Below are 20,784 nucleotides of genomic sequence, written 5' to 3'. Positions count from 1 at the left end.
ATAAACTTAATATTATAAGTTTTACAAATTATAAAATCACGGTAAACAGATAAACGTTCTTTGGAACAATTTAGTCTGTACTGCAAAGATGGTGGATTTGCCATTTTGAACTTCTTTGCTATACTCGTACCCGAACATGTTAGGTTTTAATTTTAATTCTCTCTCTTATTATTCCATCGCATGGAAATTCGAGAGAAAACCAGCTAATTTATTTAAATGATGGCACAGAAGAAAAATGCCGTCAAAAGATTCCAGAACTAATTATTGAGGGGTTACACCACTATAGAGCACGAAAAACAGGCATATTTCGGGAATTTATCTTGACGCAATAATGAGATGAATCGAGATCTTGTTTAACTTTCCGGCAGTGCACGCTGCTCTGAAAATCTAGCGAACCCGTCTTAAAGCATTAGCGGCTGCTCGTTCAGTGGGCCATAAGCGCGACTTCCAGAGGGTTAATGAGATATATAACATTACTTCATTGCAAAAAAATGATTTATTCGAGTAATTTCGTCACAAGATGGCGGCTGTGCAGCGCTTTCCCGTCGGGGAGTTTTTTTTTTGGAAGGGGTCTACGGCCGGAACTCTATGTCCCGTAATTTTTGATCCAGAGCCAAAAACCAAAGCTTTTTAAACTTCATAGAACAACAGCAAGCAGCATACGTAAGATTTTTTCTATGTCTTGATTTTTCACGAAATGGTACATTTTTTAGTCGAAAAACGCTGAAAATGTGTTAAAAATCGACACAAAATTTGCTTATTAAAAAATTATGCAATGAAAAAATTAAATCCCACGTACATCGCTGGAGAAAGTAATCTTGAACATCCTGTAAAAAATTTAGGCTGATCAAAAATCATTTGTTCGAGTTACATTTCCGGCCAGATCAAAAAAAAATTATTTAGAGAAAAACACGGTTAACGTTTTCAGTATACTCGAGGTATACATAAGAGGCGTTGCGAAAAAAGTTGAATATTTATTTATTGTTTTCGCGATTCATTTTTTGGAATATCATTTTCAGCATCCTAAAGCACCAGTAAGCAAAATTCAACCAATAAAGAAAAATTAAATGTTTTAAAAAATCTACAGTGCTGTAACCTCTTGAAAGCACTGTACCGGTCAAATAGAAGCGCTTCTAATTGGCACGTCATTATTTTTAATAACGCGCTACAGAAAAAAACAAGCAAGAATGTGAATTCTCGTGAACGTTATCTTGTTTTATGAGGACTTTATCTCGGAAAAGTTGGACATCGGATAAGCCTCTTCTCGCGTGAGTGAGAGAGAATTACAATGCCTGCGTATGATAATAATCGATAACGTGTGTAATACCAGGACATTACTTGTAATGGTTCACTTTACTTTTTGGCGTCGCCAAATTCGCAATCAAAATAAGTTAACTTACCATTGAGTTATTCAGTCGAACAAAAAATAGGCCGTTCCTAATGTGGATGTACAAATCCCGTCTTACATCTGTTATACGATTAATCTAATACTACAGATCATTATAAAACTTTGTTTATACCAGCCGATACATTGATACGTAAAACGTTTTCCTTGTTTGCCCCTAGGCTTCCCACGGTAGTGTAACAACACTCTATAAACTCGCAAACTTTACCAAGCAACTATGCAATTTTCAGTAGAAAATCATATAAGCTTGAAATAAGTCACCGCCATCCACACAACACAACGCAACAACCTGTGCAAATTAAATTAATCTCACCCGCAATGCCGCTTGTAAGACGAAAACAAATCAAAGATCACACGCCAGTGAATACACGCCAGTGAATACACGCCAGTGAATACACGCCAGTGAAACCACGCCAGTGAATACACCACAGCGACTCTGGGGCGCGCGCGGTGGCGAATTTATCTGAGCGCGCCACAGAGAATTTCAAGAGCTCTTCTCCACACTCTAGATCGTTCCAGTGTTGGGTGTATGAAAATTTACCTCTGCCATCAACGTGCGCTTACACATATCAAATACGGTGGTGTATATGAACGAAAGAGAAGCGCTCTCGTTTTGCTTGCCAGAGTGTGGGGAGTAATTTCAATTTCTCTTTACTGCACAGAGGATAGGGACATCACTGACCTCTAGAAAGCAGTGCTATTTTTGCAGTTTATTACAGAATATTCTTTTCATATTTGTAGCCAACATTTATTTTGTTGCTTTGTTTTCGTATGCGTAACCAGGGGCTGCAACGGTAGCTACATATGAGAATAATCGTTGTTAGGAAAAAATAACAGCTTCATTAGTGCTGCTAGTTTCATATATTTTCCAACCACATATCAAATTTGACATTACCAGTTACCTGAGTCACTGAGGGGTAGTCAGATTTGAGATACAGTTTTGGGAAGCAAGTGTCTAGTCGTGTCGTTGGTAGCGCTGTACTCTCTGTAGTAGTTATAATCTCTTTTGTTTTTCTCAAACGCTCGAGAAACTTATCCGCTCGATGCGCCAACTAGATTTTATTATTGGTACCAGTCAAACGATGAAAGTATTTTCTTGCATTGATGATAATAGGATGGTTGTTCTATTTTAATTATTTTAAGATAAACATAACATAAATTCACAAACAGTTTAATTACAAGTAATAAGAAAACACTTTCGTTTGACACCAAAAAATTCAGTCGAACTCGACAATTTATTGTGCATTATTGAGATCCGGAATTATTTTTGTATTGTTGAGGTTAGGTTGGTTGTTCTAGATACGGTAAATGTTTACCTAGAAATTGGACTTCTCGCTTTTAATCGAGATTTCAATCCCTGAATTTCATTTTTGTATATACTGAAACCGGAAGAGCGAATTCTTAGTGATGAAACAAGAAATTTATTTGCCAATCACAGATGTTTGTAGCACACAAAAGAATAAAGTTTTCTCTTTCATAAACTGCGGAGAACTGTGTTCCGCAAGTAACGGTTTGTCCGGAATTTTCCTTCAAAGAGAATTTTGACAGTTGGCTTTTAGCCCGCAATCATATCCATACTAAATTTGCAAAAGGGCGAATAAGATTTGTAAACAAACTTTTATTTTGATGGTTTCTCTTAATTTACTATAATTTCAAAGCAGAAAACAATTGAAATTACTTCTACGAAGGGTAAAAATTTACATAAACGCATATTTTACATGAAATTCCACTCTGCAGCAGACTAGTGAGCGAATCAAGTTTGTTTACAAAAAACAATTTAGCCCTTTTGACGAATTAATATTGATATGTTTGTCGAGAATTTTACCTCTTTTACCTACGTGCCTGTGAGTTTCTAAGAGAAGAGACGACAACAGGTTTCTTGCTCTTCTTAATAGGGATCTTTAATTTGGAAAAATTGTGCCAGTTTTTCCTATGTATTGGTAGCGGGTGTCCTTACGAGTACACTCATATCATTCTTAAAGCTTAATTATTCATTTCTGATTTTTAAATTAAAAAAAAAAAAAAAAATTAAATGCAACCAGCAAACTGACAGTTGTCCTACTAAATGACGTATCTGCAAATGTCTCGTTCGCCTCATTGTTAACCGGGACAGCACCCCACACAGCATGATCTGGTACTTTGTCAATCTGCTAGCAACCTGCCATCTCAAGTTTCATCTGCAAACTATGGTAGATCTGATAAGGCAACCTACAGGGTCGTGCAAGTCGCATGGGTTTGGATGTGTTATTGTCCTAAAGGGAAACAAACTAAAAAATGTTTTTTTCAATAGTTTCGGGCCAAAAAATTGAAAAAGGACTGAGATATTAACTCACGGTACTAATCTGCATCAGAATATGCCTTAACCCGCACACCCCTAAAGATCCTTATTTTCTCGATTAGGCCCTGCCGTAAATCCGAAGACAGAAAGCGTTCGTCGTTGCCAGATTCCTTTTGCATGTTTTTTACAATTGCTGAAAATAATTGTACCTCAAAGCTCGCACCTCAACCATGAATTTACAATGCTAGCTGCTTTTAAAATTTAATTTAATTATTATTCATATCTCTATTAACAATACACGTAGCTATATCGTCATTCAAGACTTTTATTCAATTGGCATGAAATGTTGATGTGTATGAGAAGCAGCCATAATAGATTCAGCAGCACTGTTTTCTATCCCGTTTGTAAATATAATGAACGCTCATCGCTGGCAAAACAACCAATCAGAAACTGGTTCAATATTGAGGTTAGGACTAAATCAAATTAGCTACGCGATTGTCTTCTCTTCTCTTATGGCGATTTCGCTTGAACCTGAAACTGAGTCAGGTTCTAACCCCAACTGCTGTCAGTTCATACATTTTGACAGCAGTTGGGGTTAGGAACTGACTCAGTTTCGCTTCAAACGAAAACCACATTAGGGTGCTTACAGAGTGGCAGCGAGAAGCTGAGCAGGGGCTGGAACTGACGTTAGAATGCGAGATGCGAGAAAGCTGCTTTCTGCAAATCAAAGGGATGATGTCAAAGTGAAAGCTGAGCTGATCCGCGCCGACTGCCCGCTTTTACTCTGACAGGCTCCATTTGATATGCTGCAAGAAGGTTTCTCGCATCTCGCACTCTAATGTCAGTACCAGTCCCTGCTCAGCTTCTCGCCGCCACTCTGTAAGCACCCTTAGATGAGTCTGTGAGTCAATCACGCCAATAATGAAATCTAGCTGGCGTGTCGAGCGGATAAGTTTCACGTTTGAGAGCCAATACGAATCCAGGGATGCCAGATTTGCAGACAAGTCTGCAAATTCGCAGACTTTTAATTTAAGCTGCAGATTTTTTCGATGACGCAGATATTTGCAGATTTTCTAGTTTGGTTGCAGATATTTGCAGATTTTTTAGTTTTGTTGCAGATATTTGCAGATTTTTGAATATAAAGGCTGTTGGTTACACTAGCTTTCCTGACATTTTTTGTTCTTCCCAGACTTTTAAAATTATTATTGCAGACATTTGAAGAAAGTACCTGGCATCTCTGTACGAATCACAAAACAAAACAAATTGCGAACATAAACAGTTAAGATGATAACGATGGAATACTGCTTTTTGTGAATTTTTGTCGTCGATCTTGTTACTATGGATTTCACTAACCGTTGTCGTGGATGTTTATCAAATGACGAAGAAACCCTACGGTCATTAGAGGATTCAGCTACTATCCAACTGTTTGAGGAATGCATTGGATTAAAGGTATGGACATCACCTGTATTCAACGCGGAAGGTTTAATTTCCCGCCTAACTTTCAGATGTGCATACGACCGGGTTTCCCAAACAACATCTGCGGTACTTGCTACGGGAAGTGTATGTCCTGGTACAAATTCCGCCAGCAGTGCTGGTCAACAAACGATTTGTTGAACTTTAAGCTCCATCCAAATGATGAACAAGCCGAAGAAATCCAGTCAAATGAATCCATCGATGAAACAAATAGAAAACCAATAATTTCTATTGCAACTGTTAACCAGGAATCTGTTTTCGACGGTCAGGAATACCAAATTATTCAGACTGAGCCTGAATATAGAAAACCCGATGATAGCGAAAGCGAAGAGAAGCCACATTTGCTAGAGCAGGAAGTGGAAATTGAAGAACTAGTTGAGGAGTGTGACTTCAGGGATGATGATGCTGGTGAGGAATCTATGGAAGAATATTATTTGTCGGAGGAGGCTGATGACGTTGAAGAGAATAACGATCCAGAGATAGTACTAAAAAAACGAGATCTAGAGGATGGCGCTTCGGAATCACTAACAAATGAGAGTGCGAAGAGCAAAGATTTTACATGTGATCAGTGTAAGATGCGCTTCCGAAGTACTGAGCGCTATAAGGCTCATTTACGTCACCACAAAGGTCTCAAACCGGAAGTTTGCAAGGTCTGTAGTAGCGAGTTCAACAGTTCCAGAGCTTTGCGGCGACACATGCACAAGCATACGGATGGTAAAAAATACCAATGCAAAGATTGTGGGAAAAGTTACAAATATGCTACCTCTTTAACTCTTCATCGCAAATGTCACCAAGACGTGCAAAAATTCGTTTGTGACCTCTGTGGAAAATCTTTCATAAGAGCCCACGGATTAAAGAGTCACATGCTGTCTCATTCAACGGACACCCCGTTTGAGTGTGATCAGTGTCAGAGAAGATTCAAAAATGAAGCTATGCTTAGGAATCATGTTTTTCGGACACATGAAGGAACCAAAAATTTCCACTGTTCCGATTGCCAAAAATCCTTCGCTACCGGAGCAGAACTCAGAATCCATACGAGAAGTCATACAAATCAAAAACCGTTCAAATGCTCGCTTTGTGATAAACGATACAAAACAGCGAGCCACCTTTCGGTTCATTTCCGGACAGCTCACACCTCGGAAAGACCATATGCGTGTGATTTGTGCTCGCAAACTTTTGCTCACAGTAAAGTGCTGAAACATCATCGGTTTACACACACAGGAGAGCGCCCTTGGAGCTGCAACCTTTGTCAACGGACTTTTCGACAAAAGAGTACTCTCCAGGGGCACCTGAAAACGCACGGCAAAAAGATAGCAGCGCCAATCAAATCACATACTGGAACAGGGGTAGTTCAGCTACCGGAGATCTTGACAAAAGTGGATGATTAATAGCTTATGTGCCAGCCGGATAGCCTAAACAGATGTATCTTGAAGATTTCTACAAATTTAAAACAATCACGTTTACAATTGTGTAACAATCTTTACAAGAAAGTCATCATATGAATAGGAAAATATATATCAAATAGAACTTTTCAGTTACCTTTTATTTCATCCAGGAACATTTTGCATTTCTTCTTCAGTACCTTTGCAGCCTCCACGAAAATCACATCCGGCTTCAAAGCTCCCGATTCCACAGTAAAAATGAAATGATTTCGCACCCGACTTAGAGTTACAGCATCCGCAATCTGCGGGTACCGGTACACGTTCCTACTGCAACTGTCATAGCGAGCATCTTTCACGTACGCTTGCTCATCTTTGTCGATTCCAATTACTCCGGGAGAAAAGCATTTCTGTAGTAGCAACGCATCCCTCCCAACCACCTGTCGATTCAGGCGAACATCGGGAAGCAATCTATAGGAAGCTGTCGCTACTGGCGAAAACTTGGCATGATCTTTGCCAATTCCTTTCACGGCAAACAATTTGATGTCGAATTCATGCCCAGGACGCATCTTACTAATCAGTATATCATCATCAATCGGTCCCACGTCGGATTCCTTATAAATTGATGCTTGATTACCTATTGGAACCCATTTGATCTGACCGGAGTAGATGCTGTGATTTTTGTACATATTGTCGTTGTTTGTTACGTCAGTGGCATCCTTATTTTTGCGGGTACATTTTACCTTCAGCTCGAACTCCAAAGTATCCAATGCATTCGCCGGATCGTTCTCGTTTGTTTTGTATTCGAATAATCGAGGATCAGCTTTCAACGGGATCAACCCTAACCGATGAGCAAGCACTTCATCCTGAATGATTGAAGTATTGTTGTAAATGTGCACCTTCTCGATGGCCATACTAGGAACTTCGCTCAGCATCAACCGACGAAACGCGTTGGCAATCGCTGGACTTACACCGATCATATCAAATTCCAGTTCGTTTTCGTCATAGCGCACTATCACAATTTGTAACTGTTGCTGGAAACGCTGAAAATCCCACAGCTCATCCGCCAAACCATAGTCGTTGGCATCCTGTTTGAGCTTGTGTTCCTCCAGATAGATTCGTGGCTTTTCAAGCAAATCGTTCATTGTTTTCGATAATAAATAGATGGTTTTCGCGTGCTTTTTGGCTGATTTTTACTTTTATTTTGGTTATAGGATGGCAATGCTCTCGTGCTCGTTTTTACACGGTTAAATAAAACAACCTGCAGAAAAGTTGTTTTAACTTACTTTTGAGTTGTGCTTCGCTTTCGCACTTATTAGTGTTGTCAAAAACAAAAAGAGAGATTCGACTCAGTCGAGGTCTTCCGTGGAGGAAGGTACTTTTGAGTTGTTTGGGTTGAACTCAAAATTAGGTAAATTCAACTTAAATTTGAGTATAAAAAACCTATCAATGAGTTGTAATTTTTGCCGTGGTTAAATGGAAACTACCTTCAACACGGTTTACCTAATTTTAAGTTCCCCCACCATACCACGAGATTGAGTCAAAGGAACTCAATTTTAGGTAGTTTTTCGTTTCCGTGTATACTTTCGTCGCTTTTGTCAAATGGGTCAGACGCTAAGACGTCAAACGCAAATGCACTGCGCTATCTGTGGATCATTTCATAAACCAAAAATATGATATTGTTGAGTTTTATAGCTTTTGATCTTCAGATAACGCGCGGGTGGATAATGGTTTTTTTAAATTTCAGTTGTAATTGCAATTGTAATTTTATTGAGTACCGTATTTTGTCGGTTTACACCTAGTATCAGGACAAGAAAAGTTGTAAAACAGTAACGAAGGTAAATTTTAGATCTCGTAAAAAAGTAAAAATTCAATGAAATGCTTTTTCTGCCAAGAAGCGTAGATTTAATAAAAATATATTTACATTTTTTGCATATAAAAGAGGTACACAGAAAAAAATGTTGGTAAAAATAAAAGTTTTTCGCTCTAAGTAAAAAAACAACCAACACATAATTTTCGTTTGAAAATAAAACTTTTATTTTGATTACTATTCTTCAATAGCTTAAAAGGAAAACTTCTATTTTGATTATTATTCTTGATTGATTTAAAAGCTTTACTTCTAACCTAACAGTAGGCGTTAGTGGTGTTTTTGTGCCAAGAGCGAAAAACTCTCACTTTTGCCACTATTTTTTTCATATGAAAATAATGAGAATCAATGGCATGCGAAAACATTTTACCGTTCAATTTCAATTCAATGGAAAAAAAACTATGGATTTTTGCATTTTCCACTATATTCAAAAACTGATTCGTGGAGAATAGTACACATTATAGCACAGATCGATCAAAACACTCAAAGTACTTTTCTTTGCAATAATAATCCATTCCAGACAACATGAGTCCCCCACGGCTCGGTTTGCTGACATAGCGCAGTTGTCCGTGAAGAAACTTTGGAACTTTCCCCCGAATTCGATAATTTGGAATATGAAATACGGTTTTGGCCGGAATAAGGTTCCTTCAACTTAAATCAGAATAAGAGAGATTTTGAAATTTCGACCAATTTCTTCGAATCAATACCCGTTTGACCCCACTTCACCGCAACGTAGGAATCTAATATTTGACCAAAGTTCATCCCACATATGCACAAGCAAACGCTGAAAGTTATTTTAGTTAAATTGCGTTTTAGTTCAATGCATAATTAAAGAAAACAAAACGGCGAACAATGAAATTTTTTTCGAAAATTCGACTTAGGCCTAGGGACAACCCTACAAAAAACTTCCCTATTGGCGATTTGTGGCAAAGCCAAAATTAGTCATGCGACACCTATGATTCAGCTCATGAACTGGCAAAGTGATACAGTTTGCTTTTTTTTACCCGTAAGTGAGTCGTAGCTTACAACAAAATCTTCATTATCTTCTCGGAAAAAGCTTACCACTGCCAAAATATGAATGAAACGAGTAAGAAATTTAGTTTTATTTGCAATTATTCTGAAATTACAGCCATTTGCAACTATTTCACTCATACATTTCTTCGAAATGTAATCGGGGTATTATTGTGGTTATAAAAAATCGTTCCATAAATAAAGTTCCAACTCGAAACCGAGACCCAATCAGTACCAATGTCAAACTCCTTCATATTTTGAACTACGTAGGAGATTCAGTGAAGATTATCGGAGAGAAGGATCGGCTGTGCATGATACAAAGCTGACACTTTCCTATTAGCCGGATATATTCTTTCCTCGCCTGATCTGGAGAGTTCCATACATTTACACCATCTCATGAAGGTTTAGCTTAACTTAGGACGAACGGGAAATGCTGTTGCGGCGGCTACGGTGCTCAACAAATTACATTTAGAAACAGCGCGCATATAGCTCTGCGAATAATATTAGAAACCACTATGTTTTACACTCTTTTCGCAAGATGTTTACTCATCATCTTATAAAATGATGGTTTTCCTTCATTTTCATAAACAATTATCAACAAATTGATCGGTAATTTGGTGTTTAAAAGTCATTTTTACCAATGTTTACAGAAAATATATGCACTATGACAGAACAGAACCAAATCAGTAACACTTTCGTTCCAGCGCTCTCTGCGAGCGGTTTCAACGTAGAATCGCCAATACGTTCAAGAAAACGTCGAATGAAGTAGCTCAGCTTAAGACGTTTGTTAAACTTTTCTGCGAGGGAGTGCAAAGTTGATGTAAATTTGTTTAACATTTTTAGAGTGATCTGCTCCTAGATTTAGGCTCATCTTTACAATTGGAATATAAAGTTGAAACTTTTATTTTTGGATTGAACCGGGGCGAATGGTTATTACAGTCGTGATTCGCTGGTTGGGCCACACCTATGTCCAACTAACGAATTTGATTCGTTAGTTGTACCGACTGACAGATGTCAAAAACTCTCCAAAGGAGACGTTAGGAGTGTAATTGCATCTATTCACATCTCTAATAATTGTCAGATTGATTGTCAAAGTAAATTTGACATAAGATTTTGACATTCAGATCAGAGATGCCAGATTTGCAGACAAATCTGCAAATTCGCAGACTTTAAATTTAAGCTGCAGATTTTTTCGATGACGCAGATATTTGCAGATTTTCTAGTTTGGTTGCAGATATTTGCAGATTTTTTAGTTTTGTTGCAGATATTTGCAGATTTTTGAATATAAAGGCTTTTGGTTACACTAGCTTTCCTGACATTTTTGTTCTTCCCAGACTTTTAAAATTATTATCGCAGACATTTGAAAAAAGTACCTGGCATCTCTGATTCAGATGCTTTTTAGTTGGAAAATGGTCCAACTAGCGGAGGTCCAACTAAAAAGCGGTTCAGTTAAAGAGTGTGCAACCAGCGAATCACGACTGTATTCCCAACCTTATTTTGTCTATTATATAAATGATAATTAATATTTACTATGAACCTGTCTACTCGGTGGTTGTTGCAAACAAACATTCGAATATTTTGATATGTTCATGAAATTTGAAGAAAAGATACACGCGCCCTTTCATTTGTATTGGGTTTCTAAGCGCCCATTTGCTGAGTCCTATTAGAAATCAAGAGTACTTATTCAAAAGGTCCTAAGTGACATTGAGCTCGAACTGAGAAAAACGAGGCTGAAGTTTCATGGACCTAAAACAAATCCCTATTAGAGAACAAATATGCGTTTTGATGGAACAATTATGCCAATATAGTCTAAGGACTATGCTCTTTAGGTAAATAATGCTAAAAACATGAAATGTTTAGTGCTTATGTAGTTTTTAAGCGCTTGAGAATGATGCGTCCTTTTGAAAATTATAGGACCTTTCACATAGGTCTTTTTTTCGGGCCCAAGAATCATACGACGCTGCACATACGGCTTTTTTCAGCAAAGGTAGCTCTTACGACGAATATTGAATTTCTTCAAAGTTTTCGACAAAATGAGCACCGGAATACGAATGTTCTTCATTACTATGGTAAATAGTTGCACTGGATTTAACAGAAGTCTTGCAGAAAAAAATGCGGGAAACTTTAGTTTATATTAACAAATCATTGGCTGGAAGTGGTTAAAACCAACGAATGGCATGTTACTTTAAAATAACTAAGCTTTCTAATTATCATTTAATTTATTATACTTACTAAATTCAACTTCGAAAATAAGTCGCATGAACCGAAGAAAATAATTTCTTTTATTTTGATGCTTAGGACGTTTTTACTAGGTACCTATGTGCAGTGGGGAAAACATGGAATGAAATGAATCTTGCGTCGTTTTTGCATGGCGCCTATGAACAGTTGCAGAGGTTTTGAAATATTTCGCGCATAGGTCCTTTCATTTTAAAAGGTCTCAAGTGCAAAATTTCAAAATATGATCGTGAAAACTTTGCGACTTTTTATATAATGCTTGTTATTTTGATAAATACTGGGTATAATGAATTCTGGTTTTCGGTATTCGTTAGCTATGTTGTAATCACATGCTGTGCTGCAAATAACTCAGTTTGTTTACATTTGTCACTAAGGTCCATTTGAATCAGCACACTTGAAATATCTTGTCAAGCTTGCACATTTACCCAGCCCTACCAAGCAAGACAAAGTCAGTTTAGCCCATTTACTGCGCCCTTCTGAAAATCGTGTTAACGGTTTAGCGTCGTTGGTTTGGCCCTTTAGCAAACGGCGAATCCTAAATTTGAGTTTCTTCCAACCAAGACTCAAATTTTTATTATATCGTCATAAGGTTTAGTCATAGATGTTTTAGGAAAAACACTATCATAAAATAATTTATAATAGTATTTGTATTTGTATGTTTAATTGTGACGATAGCCTCTTAGCGTATTTGCCTTATATCAGGCCAAGGAAATAATATATAAATATATACCTACAATAACAGCTACATTTGGGAAAGCATCGTCAAATATTTAAACTGATTTTTCTCCATTTGAGTACATTGCGGCGTAGACCCTGTGACAGCACAGAAATTTTGCAACAATTTACAGTAAAGTCCAATGTTATGAAATTATTTACAGTGTACCTTTCCTCCTCGCATGCTCTTTTTCGTTTTGCGTTCAGTTCACATGCTCCTATCTCACAAACACATATAGGACGCTCTGTCAAACGGGTCAAACGTGATATCAGATCAGATCAGAATCGTTCCTCGCGTTTTTCTCTCGCAGCACAAAACATGGCATCGATTCTGCGATCCAGTAAATTTGTACGTTATTTCGCCGGTTTCGCGCGGAACGTTGTATTCAATACCGTGCGTGAGACGGAGAGTAGTTTCGTTCAACCCCCGCAGTGTTTGTGCATCAATTCCATCAGGTAATTCATATAATTTGTTTCTTCATTCCGGTCTGCTATTACGCAACTAACGATTCCGGTTGCACTGTGACTGCATGCAGCTTTCGCGGAGCACCCTCACGAGTTAATTTTTTTTTTATTTTTTGTACCATTCCAGTGGATTTGCGTCATCGGCGGCCAATTCGGGGCAAGCCTTGGATCGGTCGTTGAAACGGCTCGATGACGACGTACGGCGTTCGGGGCGTATCTCGCGACGAGACTTGGAAGATGTTTTGGAGGAAATACGTGTGAATCGGTCGGCTACCAGTGCCCAGTCGCTGCTGGTCATTCGATGCTGTGGTAAGTGATTTTCATAGACTACCTTTTGCATTATGCTCTATTAATCTTCTGGAGGAAGTGTACGCTGGGAGCACCACACTCAGAAAATTCTGGAGAAACAGTTGCAGGAGGTAGTATAATAAATGTAGACATTGAAGCGAATTGCGAAAACATTCTAGAAGTTCAGTTTTAGACCTGATAGTTGTAACTTTCAGTGCTCAAATGAAAGTTACCAGTCACATTTATTAGTTTCGATTTTTTTAAATTTATAATTAATTAATCACACGGTAACCTGTTGGTTTTACCATTACTCAGGTCAAGGATAGTTATTCTTTGCAAATCTTGTTTATAATCAACTTGGGCATGAAGTGGCTAAGTCTTGGAAGCTTCGTCAGGATGGTTCCTATCCTCGTCCCTAGTAGCATAGGTTCAATGCCTTCAGGTGGACTAAACAAAAAAATGACGCTCATATCCACTAAACAACACATAAAAAACCGAATTTATACAGGTGAATTCACATACACGCGACAGACACGGTAACATACAAATGCTAGAGCCCTTTGTGAACATCCACGCAGCCTATCATATCCACTAGACAACAGGTACTAAGGCGACATGCCCGGGAACTCTAATGTAATGGAAGAACGCACTTTCTTCTAGCATCTGAACCGCTCACCAAAAATTAAGTACCAGATTCACGGTCCGCGCTCGATCATCCAAGAACGGGAGTAAGCGCAAGGACACGATCATAAAATCAAATTTATACACGCGAAAGTACATACACGTTAGCACACGCGATATACAAACGCACACGCGACTAAACACGTTAACGCATGCACGCTCGAGCCCTTCGCGATAATACACGTGATCGTGAAGTACCCACGCCCGCACATATATGGACTGTACAATGAATATCTCGTTCAGAATCACGGCCTGCAGCAATTGGCTTTAAGCAGTGTTTTAGTGGGTGACATTTCTTGGCTCGTCTGCAATTGTAGTGAGTGATTCTGACAGGAAGCCCTGTCGAGACTCTAGCTCTACAGCTCCAGTAGGACAACTATCGAAGAAAATAAAAATGTCTATTCACATTAAAATGTTTGACCTCACGAACAATAGTGTGTTGTGGTTTTCCCGCTAAATACAAAGCAATCACACTATTACGTTTGAATTATGTCGCTGATCACTTTTGCGTTCACTTTTGGCAAAAAGTTTTTGTACACTTGTAAACAATACTCCGAGCTGTCGTTCAGTCAAATTATAGACAGCTGATGACAGTGCGCTAGCTGCGCGAACGGTCTGAAGTTGCTTACACTTCGAGTGCCGAACCCTGTATTCTAAATCCGAAGATGGACATTTTGATCTCTAAAGGAAGTTTCTCAAAAACGAGCGACACAATCGGCTACTCCATTTGTGATGGGTCGATATCTTGGGTTTAGATTATTCGGAATAAAAAATACCTTTTCAATTGGTTGATTGTTTAATCCTACTTATCTCCATCCATTCAGGAAACCTGGTCCCCGAAGAGCTACCGGAGGTACGAACAGCACTGGTGCAGGAAATATGGAACACACTCAATAGCCTTAATGTGGCGATGGACATTTCCCACTACAATGCGCTACTTCGAGTCTATCTGGATAACGAGCACCACTTTTCTCCGACCGAGTTTTTGGCCGATCTGAAAGCGAAGGGAGTTGAACCGAATCGAGTCACGTATCAACGGCTGATTTCGCGCTACTGTCAGGATGGGGATATCGATGGAGCCACCAAGATTCTGGAGTATATGCGTGAGAAACAGCTACCGGTTAATGAGTACGTGTTCAATGCTCTGATCATGGGTCATTCACAGGCTGAGTAAGTTACTACCGAACGTTCTACTACTCGATGAGAAATTATTTTTGTTCCTATTTCAGTGACTTGGAATCAGCAACGGGCATTTTGGCCGTTATGTCTCAAGCCGGATTGCAGCCATCGGCGGATACGTACACCACGTTGTTGTGTGGATACGCTCGGAAAGCTGACATCGACTACATCAACAAAACGTTGGAGTCGTGCGAGCAGAAGGAAATTTATTTGCTTGATAAAGACATCCTGGAGATCCTGTACTCGCTAGCAACAAATGGTCACGCCGATAAGGTCGATCCGTTGTTGGCAAAAATACGAAAGCAAGCTGGATATAATCAGGATGCAGTTAACGTCATACTGCGTTTAATTAACAAGGGTCAGGAAGATGTCTGTATGAAGTTGCTCAAAACTATGCCTAGAGCGACACGGAATGATGGCGAGTTGGCAAATACTGGTGGATTCCTAATTAAACAGTTGGTAAAAGCGAAACGACCCGCTGAAAAAGTGCTTGCTATTTGCAACGAACTGCAGAGCAATGGATTGAACCAAAACGCTTACGTGATAGCTTTGGAGACAGCTTTGAAGAACGGTATTGTTAATTTGGCTATCCCTCTACTAAAGGCGTTAAACGCACAGAATCAACCCGTTCGTCAGCACTACTTCTGGCCACTTCTGTGCGCAAGTGATCAACCTAGACCGGAGGGTGTGTTGAATATTTTGAGAACCATGCTAGATGAGTTCGATATTCATCCTAACAGTGAAACAGTGCGTGAATATGCCATCCCGAATCTCGGGATTAGCAATCACGAGGAAGTAATCTATCTGCTTCGAAGCGTAGGAATCTCTCCGGCTGTTGGCAGTGCAGGCTGCGTTTATATAGCCTTGGAAAACAACAATCTAAAAGAAGCAGTAAAAATTGCTTCCCGATACAAGGCTTACTACACACCAGGAGTTTATCGTAAGGTGCTCGTATCGGCACTTGTTCACTCCAAAGATTTTGATTCCTACATTCGATTCTGTCGTTACCTGTACGACAATTTAGCGAGGCTTAATAACAGGGATGAGGGTAATGATGATACTGAAGTCAACGAATCCGACACACCAAAGTTCCAAGCCGAGGTGCTCGGATCGATGGTTTATGATGTGCTTGTTTCTTTCCATACCAAACGGGTTGAAGCGTTGACAAAAGTGCTGACAGGATTTGTAAATCAAGGATTGTCAATTAGTCATACGCAAGCGGAACGAATTCAGGAGAAACTGGGAGAAGAAATGACAACCGAAATCTCGTCAATGCTGAGCCGTCTGGCAGCAGGCGATTTGGAACCAGTTCAGTTGGAGACAGTGAATATGAAAACGGAGAATCCGTGGTTAAATATGTCGGTGCCACAGCTTGAAAGATTGATAAACGATTTGCAATCCCGTGGAGAAAACACCAATTCACTAAAAAATCATCTTATTCGTAATGCAATCCGAGCCAACGACGTTTCCAAAACAGAGGAAATCCTCAAGAATTTAGAAGAGGAGAAATACGTAGTCCAACCGGGAATTTACGCCCAAATCATTGAGTTGTATGCCAACAACGAAAAAACGGAAGAAGCTTTCGCTCTGTTAGATAAGGTTAAAGCCAATTCACCAGACTTTGAGTTGGACAAAACGAAAATTATCAAGCTTGCCCAATCCATATTGAACCAGAATCGTTTTGAGGACATGTTAAAATTTTTGGCCGAAAACAAACCCACGGTTGGTCGTGACGAAAATGAGATTGATTTCAGTTATAACAGTGCCGTTTGGAGAATGCTAAATAGTTTAGCCGAAAAGGGAAGTGTAAGTGAGGTGAATACATTGTTTACCAACCTTTTGGAAAATGGATTCATCACACCGCAGAATGTTTTCCTCGGCTCGTTGATCAAGGTGATTATTCGACAAGTTTGTTTCTACGTCGATTTTTATTTTTGTCTACTTCCAGGTTCACGTGGTCCGTGACGACCTACCAACAGCAATCAATGTATTTGAAGAAATTTGCCAAAAGTATCGCGCAACGCCTTGGAAGAATGAACTCACCTGTCGACTAATCCAGGCGGAAGATGCAACGAATTTACAGCGCCTAACCGACCTCAGCACTGAAGTTCATGGTGAAGTCAACAGTTTGTACGATTTAGTGTTTGCTTTCGTCGACTGTGGCCGGATTCGCCAGGCTAGAAAAATACTGGAGACACCCGGACTACGCACCAGATATCAACGCATCCAGAATGCCTGCGAACGATACCACTCAGAGGGGAAAACACAGAGTCTGGAAGGACTAATGGAAGCGACGAAAGATTTGAGTCATATCGATCGAACGGAGATATACCACAAACTGCTGAAAAGTTACATCAGCGAAAAAGAACCTGAGAAGGCACTAGGACTGTGGACAAAGATGCAGGAAGAGGATGATACCCCTTCGGATGCATTTTTGACTGAACTGTCAAGTTTCCTTAAAGCTTCCGGGTATGAAGTTCCATTTGTCATTTCCACCGATAGTCCACCAGCTGCTCCCAAAACGGCGAAAAAGGAAAATAAATCTGAGAAATCGGTGAAACCTAAACGGCTGACTTCTACTACGTTGAAAGACTTCAAGGCTGCCATAAAAAGCGGCAATCCTGATCGGATTTTGGAAACAAGTGACATACTGTCCACGACAGACAAGATTAATCTCACCGAAAAATCGATGGTCATTGAAGCACTTGTAAACCGTGATCGGCTAAACGAAGCATCCAAATTAGTACTGAAAATGCTTGATGAGAACCTTCATCCAATTCCCCGCATTTTCAAATATTTCCTTAACAAGTTGGCGGCTACTGGTGATTTGGAAACATTCGAGCAAATCAACACCCGGTTGCCTGATAACGTCAAAAGATTAGTGTCCTTCGATAATCGATTCTGTCACGCCAACGTGGCAAGTGGTAATGCTGAAAAGTACTTGCAGCAGCTAGAAGCTGCGATCGATTCTGCTACAAGCAAAGAAGATGCAGAAAATGCGGCGAAACATTTTCCAATCGGAGGAGCCGCGGGAATTCTTTCACAACATCCGGAATTACATGATCGATACCAACAACTTGCGGAGCGATACGTCAAATGGGAAATTATTGCTCCAGTAAATGCGCTGTGGGCGTATCACTTTACTCAGGGCAATGAGGAACAGGCCCAGCTTTTGTGGGATAAATATTTAGTCAACACTTCGAGGGTTATGTTTCAGAAGGTGATTCAACATGCAAGAGATAACAACGACGATGCACTCGTTCGTCGTCTAATCACACAGATGAAAGATTCAAAAGTTAGCGAGAATGGCGTCGGAATCATGTACAGTTGTTTGATCGATGCTCTGCTTTCGAAGGGGCATGTCAAGCAAGCGCTCGATGCACTTAACGATGGGTTGCAGAGTGTTTGCCTGGAGAACATGAACCGGTCGGCACTCAGGAGACTGAAGGATGGTTTGACAGCAATCGGACAGGAATTCCCATACATAATCCCGGAACGGAACGCAAATAAACCGGAGGATACATCTAGCAGCAGCAGTAGTAGCAGCAGTGACGACGATGTTGGCAAGAGAAAGTAAATCCTTAATGTTATCAATAATGTTTGTAATAATACTGCACTACACGTGGAATAGTGCAGACACCATTGCGACACGAAACTGTATTCTAATCACTAAACCATTGCTTTATCATCGACCATAGTTATATATAGATGTATTGTTAAGAAACCATAAACGAGCCTTGACTTTTATTTTCCAAAATACGCAATAATACAGCGACGATAGTAATGTGATTTCGGATGAGCCGCTAATCTGCGAGCTTAGTTCAGCATAGCAAATAGTGTTCCCGAACTTGTTTGCTTGAATGTGTACCGACGCTAGATAGTTGTTCTGGCACAGTTCTAACGTTGCTCTTGTGTTATCTTATGGTAAGCGACATTTAGCACTTCGAGAAAAACGATTTTTAAACTTTGAGAATAAAATTAAATTGTTGCAAACATTTCGGTAAATTATTCACCGATTTTTTGTACGTTTTTTACGTCGACGACGTGGTCAACAGGGAAACAGATCGGAAACTAAACAAGTGGAATGCCGTAGGTTAAAACCCGCGAATAACAATTTCCGCTCTACTGGCTGGTGTTCGAAGCTAGCATCTTTAGCGACTACAGTACAGCTCTGGATACAGGGTATTGGCTATTGCGGGTAATTTCTAAGATGATCAATTCAATTGGTTTACTGGCAAACCCCGTCATCTTTCCGCTTACATGCCTTGGATCATTTCACAGTCACGTCACTCAGTGACTAGAAGGAAATTTCCTTCTAGTCACTAGCTGACGTGACTGTGCGAAGAAAGCTCCTGATTGTGCGTCATGCTCTCGCGTGCAATTTAGCTCATGGGCCCTATTCTCACAGTCACGTCACCTAGTGACTAGAATAAAATTTTCTTCTAGTCACTAGGCGACGTGACTGTGAGAATACTGCCCATATTTCCACGAGCGCCCATCTTTGTCGTGATCTACTCGAATAGTTCCTGAACAGTGAATCTCACCATGTGATGCCAATGGCCGTTTCTGTGAGCCACTTAGCTTTATCGCTATTTCCTCGGATAATCCCTGGCGGTAGACCTGGCCTACCCCACGGGTCAACCAGTAGGTGTCGAGGTCGGTCCATCCTTCGGTGCGCCGGCGTACCGACGACCCGCTGCTGGTGCTTCGACGTAACCTGCTCATATCTAGTCTCCGGCGCTGAATCTAGAGCACTTCACGGCCGCAAGTAGGATACACTTATTCAAACTGTCAGCTCTGGTCATTAGTTCGTTGTAACAGTTGTACATTCCTAGTAACAGTTGTACATTTCGGTGTGACTAGCATTTTTGCAGTCTCATCCGGGCATCTCAAACTTGGTGGTAGTCTCCGAAAGGAGTGGCGTTAAAATTACGCGCTTCAAAAGATCGGTCAGCGATGGCTACAATCTCTCGGCCAATCTCCGCGAGTATTCTATTGATGGCGTTTCACGTCTTTCCATCCGTTGTTAACACTCATCATCTTCAGCTAGGGTAATACCAAGAGGGAGCGAGTTCAGTACAGCGCTCCAGCCGTACCGTACCTCAGATCGAAGATGTTACACCTGCCAGAAGATCTCAGTACAATTTCTTGGACGACCATTATTCGGCAGCATGCGGACCATCGCGTTGGTCACCTTCTCCGCCTTTTTACAGGTATGGTCGACATGATTGTTGAAGGTTAGAGATCTTCTGTTATTATTCTCAATTGTTTCAATGCTATGCTCCTAACGATGATCTGAGCCCGCTGAATTGCCTTGCAGTTGCTGACAAGCACTACGTCCGTTTTGTAGTGAGCTAGCTGTAGCTTGACTCATCCATTACACAAATTCTCATGGGTTTAAAGACCACACAGCGCCTTAAAAATCGTCATTATAATCATCAAAAATGATCATGTTTCGGGGAAAATGTATCCTTGCTGCCTTTTGATTAGATTTGGGTCGTATTATTTTTCTATTGGAATACACTGCAGTTTTTTGTGACCTATGTGATATTTTTTCGGATTAAAAACATTCGGTCGTGTCAGAAATATTGTTATGTCGCGCTGATAAGCTGTCAGCTGTGGCGGTGGTTTCAAGCAGGCGAATGATATGGTTTGCTACGAAGCAGTACAGAGTATATGTACCAGCGAACCAGGTCGAAATAGATGGGGTCATTTTCGATTCGAGTTTGAATTGCGCGGATCTGCTGAAACATGGGGTTGGCAGTTTTAACGACTTTGTACTTTAGCCAGTGTTTATGTTTATTACCTT

The 20,784-nt window shown here is 40.1% G+C and overlaps 3 protein-coding genes across 3 annotated transcripts; 2 read left to right on the top strand and 1 right to left on the bottom strand.

The window, feature by feature from the left end:
* The first annotated feature begins 4,956 nt into the window (after positions 1 to 4,956).
* LOC131682391 (zinc finger protein 121-like) lies at positions 4,957 to 6,687 on the top strand. Its single transcript, XM_058963827.1, has 2 exons — positions 4,957 to 5,132; positions 5,189 to 6,687. The coding sequence occupies exons 1-2, from the start codon at positions 5,022 to 5,024 to the stop codon at positions 6,542 to 6,544; spliced, it is 1,467 nt and encodes a 488-aa protein (XP_058819810.1). The 5' UTR covers positions 4,957 to 5,021; the 3' UTR covers positions 6,545 to 6,687.
* LOC131682393 (DNA-directed RNA polymerases I and III subunit RPAC1) lies at positions 6,498 to 7,841 on the bottom strand. The gene is made up of 2 exons (XM_058963830.1): positions 6,696 to 7,841; positions 6,498 to 6,593 (listed from the first exon to the last, which is right to left on the bottom strand). Exons 1-2 carry the CDS (start codon positions 7,678 to 7,680, stop codon positions 6,541 to 6,543), a joined length of 1,038 nt encoding a protein of 345 aa, XP_058819813.1. The 5' UTR covers positions 7,681 to 7,841; the 3' UTR covers positions 6,498 to 6,540.
* A 4,760-nt stretch (positions 7,842 to 12,601) lies between these two features.
* Positions 12,602 to 18,706, top strand: LOC131682390 (leucine-rich PPR motif-containing protein, mitochondrial). Its single transcript, XM_058963826.1, has 5 exons — positions 12,602 to 12,818; positions 12,955 to 13,136; positions 14,621 to 14,966; positions 15,026 to 16,868; positions 16,924 to 18,706. Exons 1-5 carry the CDS (start codon positions 12,682 to 12,684, stop codon positions 18,550 to 18,552), a joined length of 4,137 nt encoding a protein of 1,378 aa, XP_058819809.1. The 5' UTR covers positions 12,602 to 12,681; the 3' UTR covers positions 18,553 to 18,706.
* Positions 18,707 to 20,784: the final 2,078 nt, after the last annotated feature.

The sequence above is a fragment of the Topomyia yanbarensis genome, chromosome 2 (assembly GCF_030247195.1).
Source record: "Topomyia yanbarensis strain Yona2022 chromosome 2, ASM3024719v1, whole genome shotgun sequence".
NCBI classification, from domain to species: domain Eukaryota; kingdom Metazoa; phylum Arthropoda; class Insecta; order Diptera; family Culicidae; genus Topomyia; species Topomyia yanbarensis.
Note: the sequence above shows the minus strand (reverse complement) of the source record. Positions and strands in the feature narration are given on the sequence as shown.